Raw genomic sequence first — 25,346 nt, forward strand, 5'->3', positions numbered from 1 at the left:
AACCTTCTGGATAATATACACCTTCCTGTACAATGCCTAACACTAGAACAATGGCAAATATGATATATCTAGAACACCAAGAAGGGGTCATTTGACCACTAATGAGATTTGCATTAAAAATTCACTTCATGATTAAAATAAGAATTATCTTTTTTCCATTCATTTGCATGTCATGGACAAATTTCAATCAAAATCTTACCTTGAAATTCTAATGCTTTTAGGCTAGTGCGCTGAATACAAAACTTTGCAAGTCTCTGCAGAAATGTAATCTATTTCTGAAGTTTCTAACATTTCTTCATTACTTTCATTTGTTTGTTTTTAAACATTAAATTACCAGTTTAGGCAGGGTGTTGGTATTTTTATAACCATTTTTCCACAGATGGCTTTTACGTATTTCTCACAGATGTCATCTTCTTCTACAGTGCATTTTAAATTGACATTTCTCTTGCTTTTTTTTTAAATTTGTGTGCTCCTGTGGTAGCTTTTTATTCAACTGGCTTTTATGCTCCTGTACTGCTCTTTGTTGTTTCCCATTTTTTCCAGCTGAAGAATGAACCCCTTCCTTTTCAAGTTATTAGACTACATATAATCACTGCATTTATTGCTTCCGTGTCCAGGATACTGTAAAAGACATTCATAGACATTATCCCACAAGCAACCTCAGTTGAATATTTATGAATCATTTGATCAACAATATCCAAACAGTACTTTGCAACATTACAGAAGATAACAGTTTCTTGTTCCTTCTTTCCTGCTTTGCTCATTACTACTTCAAGATGTAGCTTGTTGAAAATAGTGACAGTCTTACTGTTCTTCCCTTGGTACACTGTCAGGGAGCACTTTGGATTATCAGCCTTTTACTAGATAATTGTGGAATGTAAGATAGAGTTTTTCTTCTTTGCACCATTGGTGACTTCTCAGCAAAGTTCATTCATTGTTTCCACTAACAACAATTTATTCTGCTGAAGTTCTTTGCAAGCTGAAGGGATGTGAAGAAGTTGTCCGTTGTTAAAAAAGTGTGAAGTTGTATGTTATCAAAAAAAGAGTGTGAAGTTGTCTCTTGTCATGTTCCTTCTAAAGCCTAGAAATGGCTCCATCAATATGAGCAACGTATTGTCCCAATGGCTTGTTGTCCAGTCAGCCTTCCTCCTTCCCAAGCTACTGGAAGGCATTGCAAGTACACTTGGATTCCACATCTGTAGCTATCCATAACTTGAGCCTATGTTTGTCAGGTTTGTCTGGGATAAACTGGGTAAACCTGTAACTTGCTTTATTTGGAATTAGTCATTAACAGTGTAATATCTTCACCACAGTTGTAACAGAGAAGGCAGTTTCACACTAACTTCCACAAACCAGAAATAAAAGCAGGCTTGCTGAGAAGAATGTGTTGAGCTCGGCATGACTCCTCATCAAAGCAGAGCAATCTGAAAAGTTCACTGAATCTGACTCCCATCATTCTAACCCTCCTAAAATAAGACCCCAAGAACATGATCAAATATCTTCAGCGCACAAAAAACTTCCCTGGTGTGGGTGATCCCAATAATTGCCTCACATTCCTCCAACAATATGCTACAAGTGGTACCTTTTATTTTACATCGTGCATTTGAGTCTGCATGCTTTATTATGACATGCAGAGCTAATTCATGAAAATGTGGTCAGAAAGCACTAATGATGGAGTCATCCACACAGTGCCAAGCATACAAAGTTGGTACTCCAAATTTCTTAAGGATGTTCAGCGCAGCCCTTCTTTCAGGTAACATGTTAGTGACCTTCCATTTCTTTTAATCTTTAGCTGGCCTCTTCATTGTTGCGTCAGTGGCCTCATGAGACTGTGGTGGAACGAACTGCAATGAAAAGATGTCTATGGATGATAAATCCTCCTCAGTCTCATTATCCTCATCGCCAGATGTCTCTGCAGAAAACCTCCACATTAATCCAATATGTCATTTTCTGATTCAGTATACTCTACAATATACAAAAGCTCTTCATTAGTGAGACCATGCTGACACAATATTATTGTAAACATCTTTTACAGGCAAAAGCACTGTGAAACTGATCAGGCAAGTAACAACAACACATGAAATACTACTTAAGAGGTATTTCACAATGTCCAACATACTAACCTTTCCAACAATGCACGAAGAAAGGGAGAAAGATTAGTGTTCAGCATCCCATCAACAATTAGGTCATTTGAAACAGAGCACGAACACGGGTCAGGAAAGGAAGGGGAAGGTAGTTGGACAAGCTCTTTCAAAGGGACCGTTCTGGCATTTGCCTTACGCATTAATGGAAATATTGGGAAACCTTAAACTGCATGGCCAGATAGGACTTTCAATCATTGTCCTCTCAAATACATGTCCAGTGTGTTGGCCACTGCGACACCTCACTTGGTTGACAATGCATATATCTTCATTTGAGGCAGAAATTGTTGATAAAAGCAAACTGCAATTTAAGTACCTTTGTCATTATGAGGACAGTATCATTCTAAAAAGGAATTACACTAGGGTTTACTGACCACTTCCACTGTTCTAGATATACATTTGACATGACAATTAATGCTTAAGTGCCTGGCAGAGGGTTCACTGAACCACTTTCACACTATTTCCCTATTCCACTTACACTTCATGAAATTTCCATGAAATCATGAAACTTTAGCAAACTGCAGTGCACTATTGTCAAATTATATAACACACATAATTATATAATACAAACAACAAAAACAAATATTACACTGAAAAATTATGCTACAGCTTATGCTTACTTCCACACAAAGTAAGCTCCCATACTGTTATAATTGCATACTTTGCCCAGTTCCACAGTATTCTACAGTATGGAATTATATTCTGGAGTACCACGCCTGGTAGCTCAGTAATCTTTCTGACACAAAACAGAGCTATAAGATCAATGCACCATGCAAAACAGACTGACTCATGTAGTTCCCTCTCTCAAAAGTCTTCCATCTTTCCTCTCCCCTGTCTTTTTATTCTAGAAAATTGTAAATATGTGAGGAAAAATATGAAAGAGATAAATAAATACTGTACTGTTCATGAACATAATACCAGGAAAAAAGACAAAATCCATGTTGAGTCAGTAAGGACAACAGCCTTTAAAACTTCCAGTACAAATAGCACAATACAAATATACAATAGTCTGCCACGTAAAATTAAAGTTATTTCTTCATTATCTCTGTTTCACAAATCCCTAAGGGCATACTTATTAGCTCACTGCTTCTATTCAGTGGCAGAATTCTTAAACCATGTGAAGTACAACAGACATGAAGCAAGAATATGCAAAAACTACTACTAGAAGAAACAAGGAAATATCATGAAGTTTAGTGGAAAGATGAAAAAAAAAAGAGTTCAGTTCATTATTATGGAAACAAAAGTTGAAAGTTGCCTTTTGGTCCCTTCTGCTGTCCTACTGTTAAGGAAGTTTATTCAGCTGCATTCATTTTTCTATCTAGTGTTTACTGAATGAATATTGCAGATTCTTCTGAATGGGTCAATGCTGTAAACAACAAAAACTGTGATGTAGTATATGTATGGAGATGGCAGCATTAAAATTCTAAGACACCAAAACAATGACCTACAACAAGTTTGCATAGTGAAGCTGCCCTTTTCTGGATTAAGAATATTATTCATGAATGCAAACAATTTCTCCAGAATATGGCACATTATAAGATAACTGAACAAAAGTGTTGTATTCTCCAAATGTTCTTGGCATTAAACATAAATGTGTGAAGGAAGAGATCCTCCTACCACTGAAAGTGGTTGCTGTTATTGAGATGGTCTGATTGCACACAACAACTATACACCCTCATCACAGGGTTAAATTGATTTAGGCAAACCATAAAAAATGGTGGTAACACAGATTAGCAACAATTTATAATAATTTATTAAAAGAAATTATAGTTTAAATACCTTGAGTGTGAAGATTATGTGTGAAAATGTTGTTTAAAGTTCATTTCCCTAACTTTGAACAGGGTCTAGTCCTGAATCCAGTGAATGATGAGTAATATAGCTAATAGAACATCCAGTAGGACTCTTTTGGGTGGTGGATTAGATAAATGACGATGAATACTGTCTGAGTGCAGTAACAGAGATAGTTGAATAGAATAGAATGGAAATACCCACTTGTTCTTATAGTTTTTCTGACAGAAAGATTTTGTTTTATTTATTTGATCTAGTTATATAAATATCACATGTACAACTGTTACAGAAATTGACTGTCAGTAATTTACAATGCTCCAAAAACTTGTGGAGATGTAATTTGAGGTGAATTAAGTGTTTTTTTACTGAAACAGTAGTCTCATTTGAAAGCTACCACACTCATCTTCTTAGCATAAATCTTACATTTTCTAAAACTGTCATATTTCAAAATTTATCAGTAATTAAACTTTTTGTCTTTCTGAATCTTTGAAGGAATGAAGGAAGTATGATTAGGGTTTAACCTCCCATCAACATCGAGCTCATCCAAGACGGCAAAACCTCTAGTTCTCAATTGGTGATTATTTCTGAAATTCAGTACCACAGTTTCATAGCCCCAATTTTTCTGCTTACAAAAATGCCCATTTTCATTGGAAAAACTTGTTAGTTTGCTAATTATTCACTCTAGATACTTCCATATTTTCACCATTTTTGGTGGGAGTTGTGAATCTCCATAAGAGTACACATAGTATTCACAATATAGTTCTTAAACTTGGGTCAAACATCCATGCTTAAATCAGATTACTCCTTGATTCACTATAATTCCATAACCCTCAATTTAGCTAACTTCATTATTGTAAATAAAAATGTAATACCTAATTTTAATTATCATTTACAAGTGAGTCTACAGATGTGCATAATGAACAATTCCTTAGTCAGTCCCAGATCAGTTATCAGCATGCGAACATCTGTGTGTGCAGGTTTTTGTGAATCTTCTTTGAGTTGGTCCTATATGCACAATCAACTAGTTAACATTTTGCAGTTGCTCCAAAAGTGAAACATGTTATTGATCAGCTACATGATTCCATTCAAATATACTGTTAAGTGTTTGTAAGAATCATATGAAGTGTGATTTGTGAACATCTAATAAGCACAGTGGCTGTGTTACCAAGTTTGAGAATGCAATTGCTCTGTGACTATGCTGCTACTGTTAAAGACATATTAAATGTTGTTTCTGGATTGTGTTATGTGAACTACATAAAACCATTAGCAATATCATATCATTAATGTTTCTTACAATCAACAAATATGAAAAGATTTCAAGTTAATCTCCAAGGTGTTGTGTCCATATCTTGACAATCAGGTAGCTAAAACAAGTAATTAGTGGAGGAGAGATTTCATTAAGAACAGCTATCAAGGCCCATTAAAGACATGTGAGTACTCTTAAACTACTTACCTGTAAAAAAATTGCTTTTACCAGGGGAATGGCCACCTGAGAATTGTCTGGGTGATGTAAGATGAGAGCATAACATAGTCCATGTTGTGTGCACCCTCTATGGTGTCTGTTCATTGTTATGTTGCACCTCTCTCTCTCTCTCTCTCTCTCTCTCTCTCTCTCTCTCTCGACTGGCCTTACCATGTAGCATTCTTTTTTCAAGCCACTGCTTTACAAGTATGTATTTTGTTGTTGCATAATATACTTCAGGAAGATGTCTGCAGCTTCAACATCAGCAGTGTGAGAAACCCTCATGCTCTTTCCTCCTTCATTCTGTTATTCATCACTTGCATAATTACATTCTTGTGCACTTTTAATTAGTTCTTCATCTGTTGAGGTTTGGTCATCTTAGTGTTCCTTCTTCAGCTGCTTAGCAGCATTTTCTTTATGTTTTCTCTTTATCTAGGAATCTTGTGGGACATGTCAATGCACAAAGTGTGTGTAAATGATGATTCCAAATTTGCTGGCTTGACACCTTCACTGAGAACTGGCTCCAACTCAGTATCAATTGATGGCCACACTTTTCTCCATCTCTCCCTTATGGCATTGTTCACCACTTGGTCCCATGTTTTTGCTGATTTCAAAACAACATACCATAAGCTGACTGCTTTCCATGCTTTCGACATAGCCTCAGTGGAGTTATTATCACATTTGTTAAGCAAGACTATGAGCAATGCATGTTGATGATGATGTTTAATTGATTTCAGAATTCCCTGGACCATAGACTCAACCAAGGCTGTCTCACTGAGTGGAAGAAAGAGTGCTTCTATACCAATGGACTTCATAGCTGCATCATATAAAAGATGACTGGAATCATTATCAATTACACTACTGGCCATTAAAATTGCTACACCACAAAGATGACGTGCTACAGACGTGAAATTTAACTGATAGTAAGAAGATGCTGTGATATTCAAATAATTAGCTTTTCAGAGCATTCACACAAGGCTGGCACTGGTGGTGACACCTACGACATGCTGACATGAGGAAAGTTTCCAACTGATTTCTCATACACAAACAGCAGCTGACCAGTGTTGCCTGGTGAATCGTTGTTGTGATGCCTCGTGTAAAGAGGAGAAATGCATAGTATCACATTTCCAACATTGATAAAGGTGGGATTGTAGCCTATTGCGATTGCAGTTTATCGTATCGTGACATTGCTGGACACGTTGGTCAAGATCCAATGACTGTTAGCAGAATATGGAATCGGTGGGTTCAGGAGGGTAATACCAATCACCGTGCTGGATCCCAATGGCCTCGTATCAGTAGCAGTCGAGATGACAAGCATCTTATCTGCATGGCTCTAACAGATCGTGCAGCCACGTCTTGATCCCTGAGTCAACAGATGGGGACGTTTGCAAGACAACAATCATCTGCACGAACAGTTCGACGATGTTTGCAGCAGTATGGACTATCAGCTCGGAGACCATGGCTGCGGTTACCATTGATTCACAGACAGGAGTGCCTGCGATGGTGTACTCAATGACAAACCTGGGTGCACGAATGGCAAAATGTCATTTTTTTGGATGAATCCAGATTCTGTTTACAGAATCATGATGGTTGCATCCGTGTTTGGCGACATCGCGGTGAACCCACATTGGAAGCACGTATTCGCCATCGCCATACTGGTATATCACCAGGTGTGTGGTATGGGGTGCCATTGCTTACACGTCTCGGTCACCTCTTGTTCGCATTGACGGCACTTTGAACAGTGGATATTACATTTCAGATGTGCTATGACCCATGGCTCTACCCTTCATTTGATCCCTGCAAAACCCTACATTTCAGCACGACTGTATGTTGCCGGTCCTGTACGGGCCTTTCTGGATACAGAAAATGTTCGACTGCTGCCCTGGCCAGCACGTTCTCCAGATCTCTCACCAATTGAAAATGTCTGGTCAATGTTGGCCGAGCAACTGGCTCGTCACAATACACCAGTCACTACTCTTGATGAACTGTGGTATCGTGTTGAAGCTGCATGGGCAGATGTACCTGTACATGCCATACAAGCTCTGTTTGACTCAATGCCCAGGCGTATCAGGGCCGTTATTATGGACAGAGGTGGTTGTTCTGGGTACTGATTTCTCAGGATCTATACACCCAAATTGCGTGAAAATCTAATCACATGTCAGTTCCAGTATATTTGTCCGATGAATACCCATTTCTCATCTGCAGTTCTTCTTGGTGTAGCAATTTTAATGGCCAGTAGTGTACAAGGATACCTTTCAGTGGAAGCCTTTTTTTCAGCTCGTTTCTCAGAGCTGATTCAAATGTTTTATGGAACCACGAAGAGAATATTCCTTTGTCCTCCCACAGTTGCTCCTGAGTACAATTTTGCATTCGAGTTGTATGTCTGTCACTGTGCTGAAAGAAACGTGGATATTGGAATGGTGAAATTTTACCTAAATTTGTTGTGTCTCCTGTATATAAATCAAATTATTTAGATTATCTACATGATAAGACAAATAAACCACAGTTCACACAATTCACCCAATCACCATGAGTTGTAGTTTATGACTTTCATTTGTGTTACAACAAAACATTAATTTGCTGTTGCTGTTGTTTGCACTTATGACATTTATTCTCATTCTTGGCAGTTAATGTTTTTGAAGGTAGCATCTTGTAAACAACACTAGCTCCATCAGCATTGTACAGAGTATCAGCAGTTGAATCTTCTTCCTCTATTACTTTCCAGCTCTCTCTTCTGCACCTTCTTTTGTTAGCTGAGTAACTCTCTCCAGTGGCTGTCAGCTGTCACATTTTATGTCTTTTTTTCCAGTCTGACAGCCAAATTTCACAAGTTGTCTGTTAAATGCAACTGCTTTTTCTTTTATTATTTGGCCATGACTAGCATTCCTTTACAGTGTAGTTCTATGAACCATCTATAAACAGCCATGTCCACATCTTCATTCTCTTCCTTTTTTCAATTAGTTGGGTAGCAGCATACTATCAAACATCATCTTCGTCTTTTTTATTTCATAACATCCAACATTTTACTCAAGAGAGATGTGTTTCTACAAAGAATCTCATTTCAACTTATTTAAAAGGTCTACTGTTATGTGTTTCCTTTTAGAAGTCCTACTGAACTGCAAAGATAGCCACAATTTCAAATATGTAAACTGTTGTTTAACAATGTACTTAACAACAATGCTGTGCATGAAAATTCATTGTTGTGTGCATAATTTCAACTTGAGCAACACACACACACACACACACACACACACACACACACACACACACACACACACACACACAGTTTCTGAAATCAAACAATGAAAAATTCAAGATGGAAGACTGAGCGAGGTGGTGCAGTGGTTAGCATACTGAACTTACATTTGGGAGGATAGCGGTTCAATCCCGAGTCCTGCCATCTTAATTTAGGTTTTCCATGATTTTCCTAAGTTGCTTCAGGCAAATGCTGGGATGGTTCCTTTGAAAGGGCATGGCCAATTTCCTTTGCAATCCTTCCCTAAACCCATGGGACTGATGACCTCATTGTTTGGTCCCATCCCCCAAACCAACCAACCAACCAATCAATCAAGATGGAAAACAACAGTTGTTGTTGTTGTTGTTGTTGTTGTGGTCTTCAGTCCTGAGACTGGTTTGATGCAGCTCTCCATGCTACTCTATCCTGTGCAAGCTGCTTCATCTCCCAGTACGTACTGTAGCCTACATCCTTCTGAATCTGCTTAGTGTAAATTTTCTAACCTACCTGCCTGATTAAGGTATCTGACATTCCACGCTCCGATCTGTAGAATGCCGGTTTTCTTTCTCCTGATAACTACATCCTCTTGCGTATGAGATAGGATATATATCATCACGTAGAGGAATCACTGAGCAGCAGAGAGGCACATTAAAAGAAGAGTGCTTTATATTATCAAACTAAGACCTTCATCAGATGTAGACGAAGCACACACACATTCACATACTCATAATTCATACATACACATGGCCCATGTCGTCTCCAGTTGCATTTGGGCCTTAGCATCTAAAGATGACTGTCAACATCAGTGTGAGTTGTGCATGTGCATATGTGCAGCTGATAAAGGATTTTGTCTGATAGCTAATAATATTAAACAGGTTTCTTTCAATGTGCCTGTCTGCCACTCAATGACTCCTCTATGTGATGAGTAGCAATGTATCCCACTTCATAATGTTGCATTCTAATATTTCTGAGAACTATATACTGTTATGATATCTCAAGCATTCATTCATTAGTTCATGGCTATGGAAGCATGAAGACCTTTTCGATCAGAAACAATATTTTGTTGTTAAAAGCTGCACAGAAAAGAAATGGTTTGTACTAACTATTCTTTTAAACCAGGCAAAGTTATGAAACATTACTTACTGCAGACTGCCTCTCCTTCGGCATTCATCCAGTAGTTCTCTCATTTCACTCTTCCCAAACTAGAAACAAAAAAGCACATTAAAGAAACATTCTCCAATGATAATAGAAGCATATGTTTTCTGACAGTATTTGTTTACTAATTTAGCTCATTTGCTCAAATGCAGTGTATTGTGCTAGATTACACTTGACTTAAATGTAGAGTTTACAAAGGAAAATAATCATGTATTTATGTACATATATTGAAGTCACTTACTGAATAAAAGCATTGGTAGTGTAGAGATGCTCTCATATAACTTTCAATTACATTTACATTTAATGCAATAATGGACATCTCGAATGAAATAACTACAATAAAAGTAGGTTAGGTATGCTGCAAGCAGATTTCCCACCTGTGCAATTCAGAAAAGGTGATGTTTGGTAGGAAGACTACAAATGGCATAAATGGTGTGTGAGTCACTGAAGTCAAGCACACTGCCATGCAGCATGCTCTAGCTACAGTTTCATGGTGGCTAATCACACATGCAGACAACTTGTTTTTGGTCACATCCATAAAGAATGCCACACAGTTTCTGCTAGTAGACTACAATGCTGCTTTCACAGTTGGCCCTAGCTCCAACAATACTTCCATTTTGACAGCTGCTGCCCATTACACATCAAGAAGTCCCTTGCATACAATGTAGCCATCCATTTTCAGTGCATCTGCAATGACAAGCAGTCCCCCTCCAGATATGCACTGAGGTCTTCTCAGACCAAAATTACGTTTCCCACAGTGCCCAGAAAAATGTCTCTAATGTGTCAATCTTCCCAGTCACATACCATTCCCCACATACCCACTGACTGGTGATAAAGGAGCATACCCTCATGACCCAAAATTGGAGCAAATGAATCACATTCTCCACCAGGGTTTTGTCTACCTCTTGTCATGCTCTGAAAGAAGAACTGTTGTAACACTCACCCACTGTGATATTCTGCTGGCAACTCAACCTGTATAATATCCTTGTCCATCCCTATCCCCCACCCCAATCCTCTTAAATCCCATGGCTCATATTCACGTAAAAGACCTACCTGTAAGACCTGTCCCATACATCCTTCCACTTTAACTACTCCTGTCCAGACACAGACGTTCCTTAACCAACGGATGGCAGAGCCACCTGTGAAAGCAACTATATGTTCTAGCAACTTAGCTGTATCCACTGCACAGCATTCTACATGGGCATTTCCACTAACAAGCCTGGCTGTCCACTTGAATGGCCACTACCAAAATCCACATGAATGGCCACCACCAATATGTGGCCAAGAAACAGCTGGACCAAAGCCTTGCTTGCCGAACATGCCACACAATCTTTGTGTGCAACTGTTCCACACAATGGGCCATTTTGGTTCTTTCCAACAATTCAGTCTTTCCTGAATTGTGCATGTGTGAACTCTTACTGCAACATATTCTTCATTTCCGTAACATCCCTGGTCTCAACTTACATTTGTCCCTGCCCTCAGCCTTCCTCTTATCCCCTCCCTGCTCCCAATCAACAAGACTTCAATCTCATCAGCACACTTGTGTATCCTTTTCCCCTTCTCTGCTTCTCTCCTCTCCCCCCCACCCCCACCCCACCCACCACCACCACCAAGCACAGCTCATCACATCTCCCTGCATATTCACATAGGCAGTATTAATGCATGTTCCCCATCATTACCCTACTATCCATCCCATTCTCCATCCCACTTCTCACCTCTTCTGTATCTCCACTAGCCTGTCCGATAGCTTAATAATATCCAATAGATCACTCCTAATTGTAACTGTATGTGGCACAACACCTACTCTACAGGGTGAGTAGTGGTGTATATTTAATATATATTTTAAACCATCAGGTAACTTGTGGAACAGTTTTATTCCCATATAGCATGTACCTTTCTGACACAAACTTGTATTATCTGGGATTACATTTAAGTTTAATTTAATGTTTTATTCTGACAGTGTATTTCACAGTTGTTTCTCACATTACTTTAATTGTCACTCAAATTTTTATCAAACATATATATTAAAGTGTCTGTAACACACATGCATGATAATGGTAGTGCTTTCAGTGTTTTAAGTAATGATCTACATTACTGAGTAACTCCATTCCTTGTAAGAACTCTAATGGCACTCTTTTATATTCTGAACATCCCCTTAGCTGCTGGGGAATTTCTCCAGAATATGGAGCCTATTTACTAAGTATATAATATGCACAGTAAGAGCCTATTAGTGAATGATCATTTGTGCATTCTTTTAGGACCCTTAAAAGATAACAGTCTGTATTCTGCTTGGAATTGATGGATTCAACATGTTTTGCTCATTTTACTTCATTTTGTACCAAGTTTGTAATAACTTTGTCACTGCTTTATTTACAAAGGGTTGATTGCTGATATGACATTAGAATAATTGGAGATGCTAGTTTGACAGCCATGGAAGTCTACAGATGCTGTCTTTCTATTGTTTATTAGGAGCTGAATTATTGCTGATAATTTACTGAGCTGACTTGCAATAGTGTTTACTACATGTTGGATATCTTCTTTTTGCTGCTTTTATTAATAATGTTTTGTCATCACAAGTGCATTTTCAGACCATTAATATATATCAAGAAGAGAAGAGGTCCCTTAACTGATCCATGAGGTACCCCGTAGGTGATTTGTTATTCTTCTGGGAAATATTCTAAGACTACATATGGATTTACTTTCCCATTTCTTATGCTTACTTTTTGCTTTTGATTAATATAAAATTAATAAATCCATTCGCTTAGCAGGGCCATAATACCGCAGTATTCAAGTTTCTTATGAGATTTCTATGATTTACCATGTTGAAAGTTTTAATTAAGTCTAAAAATAGCTCCACTGTTTTATTTAATAGGGTTACACACTCATATATAGCTGTCTCAGTTGGTTTCTGCCTGCAAAAATAATGTTGGCAACTAGTTCACATTCAACAAGTATTGTTTATGAAATTTGCAACTTTCATACATTATTTTTTTCAAATACTTTTAAAAATGAGATTGTTATAATGAAATGATAGTTCTTCAATTTATCTTTCTCATCAGCTTTGAAAATAGGTACCACTTTGGATGATTTTAACATTTTGGGAAATATGCATGATTGTAGTGAGTAGATACATACCGGGTTTGCCGGTTGAGAATTTATTAATCCAATTGGCAAATACTGTCAAAGTTCTTCAAAATTGTCTCCTTGGACATCAATAAACCACTGTCAATGCAAACAACTGGAGGTTTCTGCTTGCTGGAGGTTGCACCATGGCAGTGCTCCAGCCCATCCATTGAACTTAGCTGCGATAACATCTTTAAGACACCGTAACAGCCTGTTGGATCAAAACTGGCTTCCCTAGAGCTTTGGGAATAGAAAAAAGTCTGGTGGGCACACATTGGTGTTGTGCAGAGACTTTGTCAAAGTTGCAACCACTGTCTGGGCCAGGTTGGTGGTCACAAGTAAGGCAATATGGGCTGGAGCACTGCCACGGTGCAACCTCCAGCAAGCAGAAACCTCCAATTGTTTCCATTTGAGATCTGTGTAGGCACAGAAGTACTTTTTTTGTAGAAAATAGTATTGTTGGTTCATCCTGGAGATACAAATTCAGTGTGAAGGGGCCCACACTTGTCAAAAAATAGAATGACCATTGTCTTTACCTTGGACTTTGACATTCACATTTTCTTGAAATGCGAGGAGTTCAAAGTGTGCCACTCCAAGCTCTGGTGGTTTCGAGGATGTACGGCTACACTCATGAAGTGTCTTCTGTTATTATATTGTCTAAAAAGTTTGATTTAGTTTCTAACTGGTCCAAGATCTCACAGGAAATATTAACGTATTGTTTTTCTTCACCACTCTACACTTTCATCACTAATTTCACAAAAACATTCCTCATGTTCTCAAACTTTCAGAAATAATTTTCTGAACCACTGTTTTGCACATATTGAGATGATTAATCTTACACTCAAATGACAGAGCTCAGAAATTTTTCACTTTGGCCTTGTTTTCATTCAAACCCGTTACTGAGGGGTGTCCACATCACTCCATGTCTTGAAGGGTCTTCCATCTGTTCTTGAACTACCAAAACCACTGAAAAACCTGGGCCATTGACAAGGCATTGTCTCTGTAAGTCTTGGGACTGACTTGGACCATATGGAAGCAAAATTTAATAATGTAGCACTGCTCTAGTGAATGCTCCATTTTTCACCTTTTCTACCGTGACAAAAAATCAAAAGCAGAGTTAGTGCCTTGTATGATCCTCACTCCCTCAGAGCTCAGATGCAACTGTTGCCCAGTGTGTTGCTTAGCTTAGAACCTCATCCATGCACCACCATCACAAATCCACCACCAGGGAGCAAGATGTGAGGTGACTGGACTGCTGCTCAGTGGCCATTCTCATTAATTCACAGAAGAACCCTGTAGATGGGAGGGGAACAACTATACATATTTTGGAGGCAGAGCTGTGAGTTCCTGGAGAGTATGCCATCAGTTCCTGCTCATTACAAGTTTTTTTTTAGTTCTTTGACACTTTGACTTTCTGCTAATATTACCAACAAATAGCAAAACATCAGCTGCACTGCAAATGTGAAACAGCCACACAACCAACGGTATGTAATGCTAAGAGAATAAATGAATCAACTGATGATGGTGAAACTTCTCTGAAACGTGTTTTGGGTATTAAACAAAAAGGATTTTTGTTTGCTCACAGCAGAACTACATGTTCATAACCATACATTACAAAGCAAACACAGACAAAAAGAGAGCAACAACCACAAGATGAATTACCAACAACCATTGATAAATTATTGAAGCTGATCTTGTTTTTCATTGGTTGCCGACAGATTATTGTCAGCTGTAACAGGCAGAAGACGTGCTTAGTTGGTGCTGGACAGATTTCCAAATTTTGACTGAGATAAACTCACACTGCAGTTCTTCTTTGGCATGTCAGTGGACAAAAAAATATTCATGCATTTAACAAGTTGATTTTTACATAAAAACTGACTTTGGAATCTTCCTTTGAGTGAGATTGTTTTTGCAAGATTCATGTGCTAATTATAGATTTCCATATTTTACTTTTACAACACTTTTGCATAATCTTTCTTTGTTTGTATCAGTACCCATCTGTATTGTGATTTATTGTGAAATTTTGAACATTTGTGGGTGTCAAAATAAATCTTTAATGTTATTGTCAATTGTAGGCTTAAACTCATTGGACTCATAAAATTTTTAAGAACAGTACGGCTATCCTCATTCAAAACAACTGTTCTCTCATTTCATTCTACAATTATTTAAATAATAGGTTAATTTTGAGAATTTTTGGAGGCTTACAAAACTATAAGTTACCAGTATGAGTGTTTTTGCATACATTATTTCATAGCAAATCAGTGTTTGTGATTCACAGTCACTGCCAAAGCATAGATCACCACAAATTTCATTGTACTTCAACTCAAATAAACGAGCATTTTCGAGAATTTTCAGAAGTTACAAATATCATGCACATAATCTAATTTAGTTACTGAAGCTGAAATTCTAATACATTGTGTTACATCTAGTTTTCCCCAAAATAAGTGTTTATTTCCTACATTTATGATAAATTAACTCTACTTTCAAGTTTGCTAATAATTAGACTTAACTTCAAAAAGTTTTAGAAAATAGTGATTTTTGTCACAAGCTTTTCTATTGGTTTAACAGAAATCTTCTTTTACATATTTGCTCCAATTCTTATAGAGAATTCGTAAATTTCTTAGTTCAACAGATATAAAAGATAATCAGCAGGCTTAGTTTAAAGTTACTTGTTCACTGTCCTGTAATACATTGTACTAGTCAAAATGCAGCCCCACTGTAAACACTGTCCTTGAACATGAGATGAGTTGGCTGATGTTCATAAGTAGCTGGAAGTCATCCTGAGTACTGTCAAATGATTGGATCAGTGTGTTGGAAGAGCTCCCAAGAATCTGTGATACTGGTACCAAAGATCCCATGTATCTTCTATCCTCTGCAGAAAAAATGGGACCTGACATTACTCATCCCCTTGACTGCAAGCAGCATTTCAATGGTAGATCTAGGCATCCCACAGTGTTACAACAAACCCTCTAACCAATAAGTTTGAGGTGCTGTCTTTCATTGAAACTGAATCTGAGCCAGCAGAACTCAATTCATCTGGTTTGTGTAAACCTGTTTCATCCAGCATCAAGATAAGGCAAGGTACAAAAGGGTAGAGTCTACTAATAGTCGGCAGATCAAACATACGATGAATGATGGTACCTCTTAGGGAAATGGCAGCAAGGGACAGGAAAGGTCACAAAGTTCACTCAGTGCATATGCCTGGCAACGTCACTGAACAGGTTGAAGAGGCTATTCCAGCAGCCATTGAGGGAACAGGGTGTAAGCAACTGCACAATGTGGCACAAGTTGTAAGAAGTCATCTGGGTTTTGAGGTCATACTTGGATCATTCCAGTGACTGGTGGAGCAGTTTGAAAACACCAGCCTTATGCACAGAGTTTCAACACAGTGCACAATTTGCAGCAGTTTCCCCAGAACTGATCATGGCCCTTTGGCTCTGAATCAAGTGAAAGGCCAGAACCAGTGACTTCAAATGTTTTGTAACTAGCTAGGTTGTGACTTCCTGGACTTGTGCCAAAGGGTTGAGAAATGAAAAGTGTTCCTAAATGGGTGAAGTGCATAACAAATCAGAGATTGCTAATCAGGTTACCAACTATGAGTATGGTACAAACAATTGATTTTTAGATTAGGTAACTCTCCATCCAATATAGATAATGACAGCTGTAGGAAACCAAGAAATGTCAGTGTAAGATTGAAAGAAATGCCTCTCATAGGTGACAGTATTAAAATCCTAGTGGTTGAATGCCGAAGTATTTGCAATGAAGTGCCAGAGTTTGAAGCACTCATGAAAAGCAGTGAAACATGTGTAATGCTAGGTACAGAAAGCTGACTGAAACCTGATCTTGATGACAATGAGATTTCTTGGGGAAAATGTAAGTGTATAACAAAAGATAGGCTAATGGGAAATGGAGTTGGTGTATTTTCCATGGTAGACAAGAAACTCAAATCCACTGAGACTGAAATTAAGCTGCATGTGAGATTGTGTTGAGAAGATTCTGTATCAGGAGCGGGCATAAAATGATAATCGCATCCTTCTACCACCTACCAGACTCATCCCATCATGTAACTGAAAATTTTAGAGAAAACTTCAGTTCACTAGTATATACACTCCTGGAAATTGAAATAAGAACACCGTGAATTCATTGTCCCAGGAAGGGGAAATTTTATTGACACATTCCTGGGGTCAGATACATCACATGATCACACTGACAGAACCACAGGCACATAGACACAGGCAACAGAGCATGCACAATGTCGGCACTAGTACAGTGTATATCCACCTTTCGCAGCAATGCAGGCTGCTAATCTCCCATGGAGACGATCGTAGAGATGCTGGATGTAGTCCTGTGGAATGGCTTACCATGCCATTTCCACCTGGCGCCTCAGTTGGACCAGCGTTCGTGCTGGACGTGCAGACCGCGTGAGACGACGCTTCATCCAGTCCCAAACATGCTCAATGGGGGACAGACCCGGAGATCTTGCTGGCCAGGGTAGTTGACTTACACCTTCTAGAGCACGTTGGGTGGCACGGGATACATGCGGACGTGCATTGTCCTGTTGGAACAGCAAGTTCCCTTGCCGGTCTAGGAATGGTAGAACGATGGGTTCGATGACGGTTTGGATGTACCGTGCACTATTCAGTGTCCCCTCGACGATCACCAGAGTGTACGGCCAGTGTAGGAGATCGCTCCCCACACCATGATGCCGGGTGTTGGCCCTGTGTGCCTCGGTCATATGCAGTCCTGATTGTGGCGCTCACCTGCACGGCGCCAAACACGCATACGACCATCATTGGCACCAAGGCAGAAGCGACTCTCATCGCTAAAGATGACACGTCTCCATTCGTCCCTCCATTCACGCCTGTCGCGGCACACTGGAGGCGGGCTGCACGATGTTGGGGCGTGAGTGGAAGACGGCATAACGGTGTGCGGGACCGTAGCCCAGCTTCATGGAGATGGTTGCGAATGGTCCTCGCCAATACCCCAGGAGCAACAGTGTCCCTAATTTGCTGGGAAGTGGCGGTGCGGTCCCCTACGGCACTGCGTAGGATCCTACGGTCTTGGCGTGCATCCGTGCATCGCTGCGGTCTGGTCCCAGGTCGACGGGCACGTGCACCTTCCGCCGACCACTGGCGACAACATCAATGTACTGTGGAGACCTCACACCCCACGTGTTGAGCAATTCGGCGGTACGTCCACCCGGCCTCCCGCATGCCCACTATACGCCCTCGCTCAAAGTTCGTCAACTGCACATATGGTTCACGTCCACGCTGTCGCGACATGCTACCAGTGTTAAAGACTGCGATGGAGCTCCGTATGCCACGGCAAACTGGCTGACACTGACGGCGGCGGTGCAAAAATGCTGCACAGCTAGCGCCATTCGACGGCCAACACCGCAGTTCCTGGTGTGTCCGCTGTGCCGTGCGTGTGATCATTGCTTGTACAGCCCTCTCGCAGTGTCCGGAGCAAGTATGGTGGGTCTGACACACCGGTGTCAATGTGTTCTTTTTTTCATTTCCAGGAGTGTAAATTCCCCAATAATACTGTAATCATTGGTGAAAACATTAATCATCCAATAATCAATTGGGAAAATTAGAGTTTTGCTAGTGGTGGCTGTAGTAAGGCATCCTGTGAAACATTACTAAGTGCCTTCCCCTGAAAACTACTAAGAACATATAGGTCAGAGCTCTGCTAATGATGGAAATATATTGGATCTAATGGCAACAAATAAACCTGAGCTCTTTGCGGATATCTACATTGAAACTGGTATCAGTGATCATGACACTATTGTGGCAACAATCTTACTAAAGTACAAAGGGCAAGTAAATAAAACAACCAAAAGATATATACATTCAGTAAACTAGATAAGAAACAAGAAGTGCCATATCTCAATGAGGAACTTGAAACTTTCAGCACAGGGCAGGAGCATGCAGAGGAACGATGGCTAAAGTTTAAAAAAATAGTTGACTATGCACTGTATAGATACATACCCAGTAGAACAGTTCATAATGGGAGGGACCCCGCATGGTATACTGGCACTGTAAAAATCTTCTAAATAAACAGTGACTACTGCATAACAGGTGTAAAACAAAGCATAGGACCATAGAACAAGAGATACTGAATGAAACAGGGTTGGCCTGTTGAGAGAGCCATGTATGAAGCCTTCAATGACTACCACGCCAGAATATTTTCAAATTATTTTTCACAAAACCCAAAGAAATTCTGGTCATATGTAAAGGCTGCCAGAGGCACCAATGTTAATGTCCAGTCCCTAGTGAATAAGACAGAAACTGAATTTCAGGGTGGCAAAATATAAATTAAAGTTCAAATGTTCCTTTACAAAGGAAATGTCAGTTTAATCCTCATACCATTGAAAAGTGAGATAATTGTTAGTGTCAGTGGTTTTGAAAAACAGCTGAAATTGTTAAAATTGAACAAACCTCCAGAGCCTGTTGGGATCCCTGTCAGACTGTGTACCAAATTTATGGCTGAGTTAGCCACTCTTCCACCTATAATCTACTGTAGATACCTCAAACAAAAAACTTTGCCCAGTAGTTGGAAGAAAGCACAGGTAACACCCATCTACAAAGAGTGTAGTCGAAGTGATCCACAAAACAACCATCCAATATCTCTAAAATCGATGTACTGTACAATCTTAGAACATATTTTGACCTCAGACATAAGGAGGTATCTTGGCAGAATGAACTCCTCCATGCCAACCAGCATGGATTCCAATCAACTCGCACTTTTCTCACATGACATAATGAAAACTTCAGATCAAGGCAGTCAGGTAGATGCAGTATTTTTTGATTTCTGTAAAGCATTTTACTCAATACCACACCCATGCACATTGTAAAAGGTTTAATCATATAGGGTATCAAATGAAATTTGTGACTGGATAGAGGACTTTTTGGCAGGGAGGGCACATCCCATTATCTTGGATGTAAAATTGTGCACTTCACAGAAAAATGTATCCTATGACTATAATATGAATGAGTCACTGTTGGAATTGGCCACCCCAAATAAATACTTGAGTATAACACTTTGTAAGGATATGAAATGAAATGATCACTTAGGCTCAGTTGTGGGTAAATCAGGTGGTAAACTTCAGTTTATTGGTAGAGTACTAAGGAAGTGCAATCAATCTACAAAGGAGATTGCTTACAAATCTTTTGCATGACCCACTCTAGAATATTGTTCAATTGTGTGGAGTCCATACAAAATAGGACTAACAGCAGAATTTGAACACATACAGACAAGAGCAGCATAAATTTTCACAGGTTTGTTTGACCCAAGGGATAGTGTTACAGTGATGCTCAAGAAACTGAGCTGGCAGACTCTTGAAGATAGACATAAACTGTCCTGAGAAAGTCTACCAACAGAGTTTCAAGAACTGGCATTAAATGATGACTCTAGCAATATACAACAACCTCATATAGATTGCTCACATTGACATCATGAGTACAAGATAAAAATTATTTCAGCATCCACAGGCATACTGACAATAATTTATCCCATGCTCCAAATGTGAATGGAACGGGAACAAACCGTAATCACTGGTATAATAGGAACTACCCTCTGCCACACACTTCACAGTGGTTTCCAGAGTAGGTATGTAGATGTAGATATAGAAGTTTTGCACTGAAATTCATCAGCATGATAATTTCAGCTATTTGAGTGTAGTAGCCACTGACTGGATTCACTTGGTTCCATACCTTTCTATTTTTGTTACATGACAATATTCATGTTGGTTGTCTTATTTTTTTCCATTTTCTTTCTTTCTTTCTCTTTCTATCACATGGTTTTTTTTTCTTTACCGGTACTTGCAAAAGCTTTTTATGTATGTATGAGCGTCGTTCAATAAGTAATGTCCCTTATTTTTTTCCTCAGAATATATTTATTGTTAAGAGTCAGAATTTGGTGGTAGTATACATCCACATGTCTTGTCCATGTCCTATTTTTCTACGTAGTCTCCATCACATTCTGTGGGCAATTGCCAACATTGTAGAAGACTATGTATTCTCTGCTGGTGAAAGCTCTTGTCCTGTAGGCCTAAGCCATGTTTTCACTGTATGACCAACACTCTCATCATCTTCAGAGTGTGTTCTCTGAAGAGTGTCTTTAAGCGGCCCAAAGAGGTGGATGTCCAAGAGTGTCGGGTCTGGACTGTAGGGTGGATGAGGCAATGATGTCTGACCCGATTTGGTTATGTGTTCCTGGGTTATAAGACTTGTGCGTGGGAGTTCATTATTGTGTTGGAACAAGATTTCTGCTGGATTCTTGTCTGATCCAACTTGTCAGAAACAGTTCATGAGTTTATTCAGATTCTTCATGTATGCCTCTGAACTGATGGTTGACCCTCTTGGCATCACACCCACAAGAATGACGCCATCACAATCCCAGAAGACTGTCACCATGACTTGACTTTTCCAGCAGAGAAGGTTGTCTTGAATTTCTTCTTTTATGGTGAATGAGAATGATGCCACTCCATGGACTGCCTTTTTGTTCCTGGCACAAAGTGGTGCACCCAGCTTTTGTCCCCTGAAATGATTGATAACAGAAAGGCCTTTCCATCAGTCTCAAAATGCTCCAGCAATTCAGATAAAATGGCCTTTCTCTAAATCTTGCGGTCTGCTGTGAGCATTTGTGAACTCATTGTGAGCACCTCTTTGAATATCAGAGAGTCTTGATCATTGTAGATGCACTTCAAATGCTGCGTGACAACTGTAGAGCCAACTACATCTACATCTACATTTATACTCCACAAGCCACCCAACAGTGTGTGGCGGAGGGCACTTTACGTGCCACTGTCATTACCTCCCTTTCCTGTTCCAGTCGCATATGGTTCGCGGGAAGGACGACTGCCGGAAAGCCTCCATGCGCGCTCGAATCTCTCTAATTTTACACTTCTTTGGATCTTCTCTATCTCCTCTGTCAACCCAACCTGGTACAGATCCCACACTGATGAGTAATACTCAAGTATAGGTCGAATGAGTGCTTTGTAAGCCACCTCCTTTGTTGATGGACTACATTTTAAAAGGACTCTCCCAATGAATCTCAACCTGGCACCCGCCTTACCAACAATTAATTTTATGTAATCATTCCACATCAAATCGTTCCACACGCATACCAGCAGATATTTTACAGAAGTAACTGCTACCAGAGTTTGTTCCGCTATTATATAATCATACATTAAAGGATCCTTCTTTCTATGTATTCACAATACATTATATTTGTCTAGGTTAAGGGTCAGTTGCACTCCATGCAACAAGTGCCTATCTGCTGCAGATCTTCCTGCATTTCGCTGCAATTTTCGAGTTGTAATGCACTGGTCACCATGAATAATAGCATCCACCTGATTCAGCATGTTTGGAGCAGTGGCTGTGACAGGACGTCCTGAGAATGGCTATCATGGAGCTGTGTTTCTGCATCTCCTGAGGCTGTAACTTTCTTTACCTATCATCCAACTGTACTCCTATCAACTGCAACATCACCATATACTGCATACAAATGTTGATGGGAGTCACCATGCTTTATTTTTGTGCACATAAGAATTAAAAACTGCATGCTGCTAAAACATGAGTAATATGTAGACACCATTTTGATGTTGGGTCATTACTTATTGAACGATCCTCGTATAACAGTACTGACTATTTTTGCCTATTTAACAAACTTTCACGAAATTTTTGTATATATTTTAAAGTGAGTGTCTGTATTTGCCATGACATTACTTTTTCTTGCATCTTTGGTGCAGAACTATGCTTTTCTGCAAGAAATCGAATTAGTGAGCAATAAACATGACTTAAATCTGGAAAAAAAAAATTGTGTAGCGAAGTTAGTCATTCAGTGCTTAGGAGAAAAAAATTTGAACATCGCCACTGATTTGGTACAAGGTCAAAATGGAGGCTAGCATTGTGTATTAAGGTTGCTTACCATACCATTCAGGTGTGTAATGCAGGAAGAATTACAGTTTGAATGCCATTGTACATTTACTATAGAAATGATATATAAGTGGCTGTACAACATTAATGGATTCCTCAGTTAATAACAGTTCTCTAAACTTAGTAAGTATGCTTTCATGAGGTTGTTAGTGTCCATTTTCACAGATCTGCCAATTCAGTTTTTTCATCGTTTCTGTACTGCTTTCATGTAACTCAAGCACACCTGAGACCAGGTTGCATTCCTTTGTTGTTGTTGTTGTTGTTGTTGTTGATGATGATGATGATGATGTGGTCTTGCAGTCTGAAGCCGGCCGGAGTGGCCATGAGGTTCTAGGCGCTACAGTCTGGAGCTGAGCGACCGCTACGGTCGCAGGTTCGAATCCTGCCTCGGGCATGGATGTGTGTGATGTCCTTAGGTTAGTTAGGTTTAAGTAGTTCTAAGTTCTAGGTGACTGATGACCTCAGAAGTTAAGTCGCATAGTGCTCAGAGCCATTTGAGCCATTTGCAGTCTGAACACTGGTTTGATGCATCTCTCCACACTAGTCTGTCCTGGGAAAGTCTCTTCAACTTCTCATAACTGCTGTAACTAAACACCCACAGAATGTATATCTGCCTTAGTTGATCAGAACCTGCAATCCATAACACAAAGATTCCTTTACTATATCAAAAATACCAACCACTTCCTGGATCATCTGAAATCCATGCCCATTCCACTCCCACCACACACCTTGCTTGTCACCCTGATGCCACCTCCCTTTATACCAACAACCCCCAGACACATGGTCTGTCTGTTGCTAAACATTTCCTCAATCAGCACCCACCTAATTCCGAACTATGACATCCTTCCTACTCACCTTAATCAACTTTATACTTATGAATAACTACTTCACCTTTGATGGGCAGACATACAAACAGATCAGGGGTACAGCCTTGGGAACCAGAATAGAGCCTCCCTATGTCAACCTTTTCATGGGTCGCTTGGAGGGGTCTTTCCTGGGCTCCATAAGCCTGAGTTTGCTTTGGTGTACATACATTGCTGACATATTTACCATATGGACTCATGGTGAGCCTGACCTGTTGAAATTCCTGGAATCTCTGAATACTTCTCCCAATTAAATTTCGCATGGTCCTACACCAAATCCCATGCCACTTTTCTTGATGTTGATCTTGTCCTTACCGAAGGCCAGCTACACACTACTGTCCACATTAAACCTACCAACAAACAACAGTACTTACATTTTGACAGTTGTTATCCTTTCCATGTCAAATGTTCTCTCCCATACAGCCTAACCATCTGAGGCAAACGTATTTGTTTAGATGCAGACACTTTACAGCAATACACCACCATTCTCACCTCAGCCTTCACTGCATGTAATTACCCCACCTGACTAGTTCAAAAGCAGATTCCCTGGGCCATCACATTGAATCCTGGTACTGCTGGTCCCTCAAAAAAACAACTTAGGAGAACACCACTGGTCACTCATTATTATCCTGGTCTGGAATGTATTAATCAGCTACTTCTACAAGGCCATGACGTCCTAAAATCATGCCCAGAAATGAGATCTGTTCTGTCTGACATTTTGTCCATCACACTTAGAATAGGTTTTCATTGCCCTCCCAATCTACACAATATTCTTGTCAGACCCTGAACTCATTCTGCATCCATCTACGTCCCCTAAGGCTCCTACCCCTGTGATCATCCCCACTGCAAGACTTGCCCTATGCACGTTCCTACCACCACCTTCAGCAGCCCTGTGACTGGCAACACATATACTGGTTGGTCCATTGATAGTGACCAGCCAAATATCTCACAAAATAAGCATCAAACGAAAAAACTACAAAGAACAAAACTCATCTAGCTTGAAGGGGGAAACCAGATGGTGCTATGGTTGGCCTGCTAGATGGTGCTGCCATAGGTCAAACGGATATCAACTGCATTTTTTAAAAATAGGAACCCACATTTTTTATTACATATTTGTGTATTACATAAAGAAATATGAATGTTTTAGTTGGACCACTTTTTTCGCTTTGTGATAGATGGCGCTGTAATAGTCACAAATCTATAAATACGTGGTATCACATAACATTCCGCCAGTCCGGACGGTATTTGCTTCGTGATACATTACCCATGTTAAAATTGACCGTTTACCAATTGCAGAAACAGTCGATATCATGTTGATGTATGGCTATTGTGATCAAAATGCCCAATGGGCGTGTGCTATGTATGCTGCTCGGTATCCTGGACGTCATCATCCAAATGTCCGCACCGTTCACCAGAGAGTTATGTTATTTAAGGAAACAGCCACATCTGAAATGTCAACCACGACCTGCAACAAATGCTGATGCCCAAGTAGGTGTTTTAGCTGCTGTCACGGCTAACCCACACATCAGTAGCAGACAAATTGTGCGAGAATCGGGAATCTCAAAAACGTTGGTGCTGAGAATGTTACCTCAACATAGATTGCACCTGTACCATATTTCTATGCACCAGGAATTGCAT

The 25,346-nt window shown here is 39.7% G+C and overlaps 1 protein-coding gene across 3 annotated transcripts in view; it reads right to left on the reverse strand.

Moving 5' to 3' along the window:
* Positions 1-25,346, reverse strand: part of LOC126284207 (anoctamin-5-like) — a 333,989-nt gene that overhangs the window by 241,827 nt on the left and 66,816 nt on the right. For all 3 annotated transcript variants that reach the window (XM_049982972.1, XM_049982973.1, XM_049982974.1), the window contains one exon: positions 9,770-9,828. In XM_049982972.1, the coding sequence (XP_049838929.1) occupies positions 9,770-9,828 (59 nt within the window). The remainder of the gene's footprint in view (positions 1-9,769; positions 9,829-25,346) is intronic.

This window comes from Schistocerca gregaria, chromosome 8 (genome assembly GCF_023897955.1).
Source record: "Schistocerca gregaria isolate iqSchGreg1 chromosome 8, iqSchGreg1.2, whole genome shotgun sequence".
Taxonomy (NCBI): Eukaryota; Metazoa; Arthropoda; class Insecta; order Orthoptera; family Acrididae; genus Schistocerca; species Schistocerca gregaria.